Source organism: Meriones unguiculatus, chromosome X, assembly GCF_030254825.1.
Source record: "Meriones unguiculatus strain TT.TT164.6M chromosome X, Bangor_MerUng_6.1, whole genome shotgun sequence".
Classification (NCBI taxonomy): Eukaryota; Metazoa; Chordata; class Mammalia; order Rodentia; family Muridae; genus Meriones; species Meriones unguiculatus.
Genome location: NC_083369.1, coordinates 128,752,520 through 128,758,519, shown reverse-complemented (window position 1 = coordinate 128,758,519; position 6,000 = coordinate 128,752,520). Strand labels below are relative to the sequence as shown.

General features: G+C 44.7%; 1 protein-coding gene and 1 long non-coding RNA gene across 2 annotated transcripts in view; one reads left to right on the top strand and one right to left on the bottom strand.

The window, feature by feature from the left end:
• Nucleotides 1–736: 736 nt before the first annotated feature.
• LOC132650129 (uncharacterized) lies at nt 737–4,902 on the bottom strand. Its single transcript, XR_009588495.1, has 3 exons — nt 4,207–4,902; nt 3,728–3,861; nt 737–840 (listed from the first exon to the last, which is right to left on the bottom strand). It is a non-coding gene; the product is annotated as an uncharacterized LOC132650129 (long non-coding RNA).
• A 93-nt stretch (nt 4,903–4,995) lies between these two features.
• The window catches only part of Maoa (monoamine oxidase A), a 67,425-nt gene continuing 66,420 nt past the window's right edge, over nt 4,996–6,000 (top strand). The window contains exon 1 of the mRNA XM_060375512.1: nt 4,996–5,192. Coding sequence (XP_060231495.1) covers nt 5,120–5,192 — 73 coding nt within the window. The 5' untranslated portion in view covers nt 4,996–5,119. The remainder of the gene's footprint in view (nt 5,193–6,000) is intronic.

Here is a 6,000-nt window from a genome sequence, read left to right as displayed (position 1 = left end):
GAGCAAAATTAATGGTGCCTTGCATTGAGAATTTCAAAGTAAGGGTGGATGAAAAATTGTATTTTCAGCTGAGAGTATGGCTCAGTAGTAGAGAGCACTTGCCTAATATTTGAAAGACCCTGGGTTCTGTCCTCAGCACCCACAGGGCAAGCACATACCACCTGCATTTGTAAGTACACATTCAGCCAGATAAATAGGATCCACAAATAAGGAAAGTAGTTTTTTTTTTTTCCAAAAGAATGTTATTTTTCTCCACAACCTCTCCAGCATGTGTTGTCACTTGAGTTTTTCATCTTGGCCATTCTGATGGGTATAAGGTGAAATCTCAGGGTCGTTTTGATTTGCATTTCCCTAATGGCTAATGATGTGGAGCATTTCTTTAAGTGTTTCTCTGCCATTCGATATTCCTCTACTGAAAGTTCTCTGTTTAGCTCTGTTCCCCATTTCTTAATTGGATTACTTGTTTTGCTGCTTTTCAGCTTCTTTAGTTCTTTATATGTACTGGATATTAGCCCTTTGTCAGATAAAGGGTTGGTGAAGATTCTTTCCCAATCTGTAGAACACTCCTCCACTACTAGTGGGAATGTAAACTTGTACGACCACTCTGGAAATAAATCTGACCCTTTCTCAGACAACTAGGAATAGCGCTTCCTCAAGATCCAGCCATACCACTCCTAGGCATATATCCAAAAGAGTCTCAAGTACACAATAAGGACATTTGCTCAATCATGTTTGTAGCAGCTTTATTTGTAATAGCCAGAAGCTGGAAACAACCCAGATGCCCCTCAACTGAAGAATGGATGCAGAAACTGTGGTACATCTACACAATGGAGTATTACTCTGCAATGAAAAATAAGGAAATCATGAAATTTGCAGGTAAATGGTGGGACCTGGAAAGGATCATCCTGAGCAAGCTGTCCCAGAAGCATAAAGACACCCATGGTATATACTCACTCATATAGACATAGAACATAAGATAAACCTACTAAAATCTGTACATCTTGAGAAACTAATTAAGAGAAGACCCTGACTAAAATGCTCAATCCCCATCCTGAAAGGCAAAGAGGATGGACATCAGAAGAAGAAGAAAACAGGAAACAATCTAGAAACCTGCCACAGAGGGCCTCTAAAAGCCTCTGCCCTGCAGACTATCAAAGTTGACGCTGAGACTTATGGCCAACTGTTGGGCAGAGTGCATGGAATCTTATGTAAGAAGTGGGAAATAGTAAGAGCTGGAGAGGACAGGAAGCCCACAAGAAGAGCAACAGAACCAGAAAATTTGAACACAGGGGACTTCCCAGAGACTCATACTCCAACCAAGTACCAGGAATAGAGATAACCTAGAACCTCTGCTCAGATGTAGCCCATGGCAGTTTAGTGTCTAAGTGGGTTACATAGTAATGGGAAGAGGAACTGCCTCTGACATACTCTGATTGGCCTGCTCTCTTTGATCACCTCCCCTGAGGGGGAGCCTTACCAGGCCACAGAAGATGACAATACAGCCATTCCTGATGTGATCTGATAGACTAAGATCAGAAGGAAGGAGAGGAGGACCTCCCTTATCAGTGGACTTGGGGATGGGCACGCGTGAAGAAGGGGGAGGGAGGGTAGGACTGGGAGGGGAGGAGGGAGGAGCTTATGGGGGGGATACAAAGTGAATAAAGTGTAATTAATAAAATAAAATAAAATTTAAAAAAAGAAAAGGCAAAAAATGCTATTTTTACAGGAAAACTGTTATTCTAACTTGCTTTTTTTTCTCTATTTTTTTAAATAAATGGCTGTAGTATATTCTGCACTTTCTTAACATGCAGGAGAAAACTTCACCATGTTTTTTTTTTTCCCAAGAACAGGAGTGAGAAGTGTAGTCCTTTCTAAATGACTTATATTAAAAAATGGCAATCTTAATTTACAGAGTCCATGAATAGAGGTAAAGAATCCTTCAAAATAGATATTTTGTAAATTGTGTGAGATTTGAGGCACTTTGTAAATATTTTTTGATATTTTCAGTGAAGTTTTCTTTTTGTTTGTTTTTATTTGTTTGGTTTTGGGGGAGGCTTTTTTTGTCTGTTTGTTTGATACAGTGTGTTACTGTGTAGCCTTGGTTGGTCTGGAATTCAAGAGACTCTCCTGCCTCTGATTCTTCAAGAGCTTAGGGATTAAAGGTTAGCACTACTGTGCCCAAAACCCTCCCTTGTTTTTAAATATATGAAGGTAAGTTCATGTGGGTTCAAGTATGTGCAGAAACCAGGAGGAGGGTGTCAGATCTACTGGAGCTGGAATTACAAGTCTTATCCTGATCTTCCCAAAGAGGATATATAAAAATGAAATCATCAGTGAAAAAACTATTTGTATGCAAACAGAAACAAACTCAAATAGTATCCAGAAGCACTATGTCATTGTGTCTTCCTCCATTTTCAACATAGAAAATTATCTTTTTAAATCTCAAAACCTTTCCCTAAGGACTACTTTCTGAGAGCCAGCTTCCTTTCTAGACCTTACGGTTTCAGATGCTTGAGGTTTCTTTGTGTATCTCTGGCTCCTGTTTTCAGGGAGAGGTATTTCTTCTGCCTCCCTCACTGGATCCTGACTCCTTCCTCACTCTGGGAAGTTATTGGGTCCCCAAATGTTTGCTTCTCAGACCAGCAAGAACCCCTATGACAGTCCATCTTAAAAAACAAATAAACAAACAAATAATACACAAACCCCTAGTCGGGCGTGGTAGTGCAGGCCTGTAATCCCAGTAAAAGACAGAGACAGGTGGATCTCTGTGAATTTGAGGTCAGCTGGATCTACAAAAGGAGTCTAGGACAGTCAGCCGGATCTACAAAAGGAGTCTAGGACAGCCAAGATTAAACAAAGAAACCTCTGTCTCCAAAATACAAAATATAAATAAATACATACATAAAATAAAAAAGAAAACTTTAAGTAAAATAAAAAATAAAAGACATGTCTCAGGTAGTGGAACGGGTAAAGATGATCAAGATACATTAATATGCATGTGTGAAAAATTTTAACAATAAAAATGATTTTTTTTTAAATATAACTAATCCTGTGTTTGTAGGAGGATACTATTAGTATGAATTCTCCTCTCCCTCCCTCCCTCCCTCTCTCCTCACTCCCTAGCCATTACCCTACTTGCTAGGGCATTGCACACTGTAGAATAGGCCAGCCCCGAACTTGCAATCTCTCTGTTTTGACCTCCAGAAACGCTTGGATTACAAGTATGTACCATTATGCTCTACCCTGTGCCACACATTTTCTTTTATTTTATTTGAACCTTAGGCATCCTTTAGTTTTCGTTTTTAAACCTCGGTGCCACTTAATTTGTGGTAGCTGAGTTATTTTTCTTGCTTACTTGCGTAGATTGTGGTAAGATATGTTCGATTGAAAACACACCACAGAAAACCAATAAGCTTTCCCTTGGACACGTTGTTTGCCTCTCCTCTTTTTCCCCCACCGAGTCCAAGGCCGGTGCGAGGCTGTGCAGGCAGCCCCGCCTAGTGACGTCATCGGTGAGCTATACCAAACCGAGCTAGGCAGGGTCTGGTCATTTCGTTCTTCTTGTTCGTCTTTCTTAAATATAGGCTTTTTTGAGCCCACCTCAGCTCAAACCTCTTTCAGATAAAAAAGTACTGTGAAAGCGGCAGGTTAATAATCCTCACCACCTCTCGCGCAGACTTCGCCCACAGAGGCTCTCCCCCTCCTCTTCGTGGTGGTATCTGCTTACCTCTGCAGCTGCAGAGAAGAGTCATTCCATCCGGAGGGAAAGGCGGAGCTGCGCCGCTCTGACGCCTCTTCTCTCGCTTCCTAGTGGGCCCAGCGCTTGGCTTGGGCTTCTGAGTGGTAGTGAAGAGCTGGGCCCTGAAAGTTTTAAGCGCCTTTGAGGGGAGGGTTCACGGCAACCGTTAGCAGCGTCCTGCCACTGTGAGAATTATGTCTGAAAACAAAGCCTTCTCCCCCGAAAACAAGGCCTCCTCTGACGGTGCAACTCGAGCCCCCAGTAGATGGGGGCGTGAGGTGGAATGGGCCCCGGAAACCCTGAGTGCCACTTTTCAGGCCACCACGAGGGTGTCCCGCTTAGGCAGTACCTCTAGCAGCACCTGTGAGTCCTCAGACTCTCACTGGCCGACCTCCTCCCAACTCTTTTCCTCATCTCAGATGAGCGGGTCCATTCAGGAGCTGGGTGGTCCCTCGAACTCCACTAACCTCTTTCAGAGCCTCAGTGATAATTCTGGCCAGAGGAATGACCCCAGCTTAGAGTCTTATCCCTGGGACTTCATAATTATCCACAGCCAGAGCGATCAGGTCTCCGCACCTGCCTCAGATTCCACCATCCTTACTTAGCTCTGTCTCGCAGCGCTCTTCTACAATAGGATCCATCCCACTCCCGGACTCATCCAGATATGTTGGGCAAAGGTCCTTGGTGACTTCTGCGCAAGTGTCCCCCTTGTCTTCTGTACTTAGTATTTCTCTAGAGTCAGAACTAGGGTCTATCCCTGCCTCAGTGATCAGCACTCTCCGAGGGTCGATAGAGGAGCTCACTTCATTCACATTGTCTAGCTCCCCCTGGGGATTGTCACTAGAACGTCCTGTGCACCGTAACAGGTCTCTCTCTGCCTTCCTTAAATCTGCCTGAACCTCCAGACAGCAGCCCAAGAGTGTCGCCCGAAGGCTCCCCCAGGCACTGTCAGTCTCTGCTTGGTTATCTGCATCATCTCCTTCTGCTCCTAGTTTCCGTTCCCGCCAGCTGTTACAAAGACCTCTAGTACTCGAAAGCTCAGTGCCTAGGAGGTCCCTAACTTTTCCAGGGTATACCCCCCGAATTTTGATTCAAGAACCTCCTTTTTTCCATGCCCCTCCGGCCCCTATACTAGGGCCATCCCTGCCCTGCGTGCGGGCCCTCCCTGGGTATCTCAGCAAGGATCAGCTCCGCCCATGAGCGCTCCCCTTGTCATTGCACAAGGGCCTGCTCCGCCCTCAGTGCCGGGCTCCCCCCCGGGTATGGGTAAGAAGATCAGCTCCGCCCCCGGACACCAGGCAAGGGGCGGTACAAGGGTCTGTTCCACCCTGGGCGGTCCCCCCTTTTAAGCCTAAGTCTTGGGAGAATTTCACCCAAACCATGACGGATCTGGAGAAGCCAAATATCACAGGCCACATGTTCGATGTAGTCGTGATTGGAGGCGGCATCTCAGGTCAGTTTGGATATTTAACAGTGGCTAAGGGGCCTTTTACTGAGGAGGGGTAGGGATCTTGCAATGTCCTTGTTGTGTTTGGGAGGGTCATTCTCCTCCCTGTTACTATGGGAGGGCCCCAGATTTGCCAGAAGAGGGCTGGTGCTATGCACTGGTGGAGGGAGGCAAAATAATTTGAACTCCTACTCCTAAATACTAATGATTAATTAGCTCTTGCTATAAAGTTACATTTAGCACATTATGTGAGTTTCCTCTGTCCTCAACAGTCTTGTGGGTGGGCAAAATATTTGGTATTTTACAAAACCAAGCAACTGTGGTTTGAGAGTTTCAGTAACTCTCCTGAGGTCTAATAGACTCCCTAGGAAGCCACAGACCTGTTTTCTCCATTCACTCCCAATTCTTAAAGTCTTTGCTTGGTCTTGCTGATTTCACATCCTTTCCTGTGAACAGAACCTCAGTCTGTACTATTGAAGTAGTGGCAGGATGGATTAGCTCAGTTATGCTCCCCTCTAAAGCACCATTCCTTAGAAAACTGTGCAAGTAAAAATACACGGAGGCAGAATCTTTTAGGAAAGGGTCATTTTTTAAAAGGAACTGTAAGTTTCAACCTACTCCTGCTCTTTTTTCAGAACTTAAATTAAAGTGTAGGATATTTGTTGCCCAAAAGGAGTCTCTTCACAGAGCAGGAGCCAAGGGCAGGTCAGAGAGTGCCTTGTAAGCTCTTGCTGAGAGCTGCACAGCCTGCATCTTTTCCTGTGCTCCTGGCTTGACTGGCTCATCAAGTAAGGGGTACATGAACTTTTTCTAC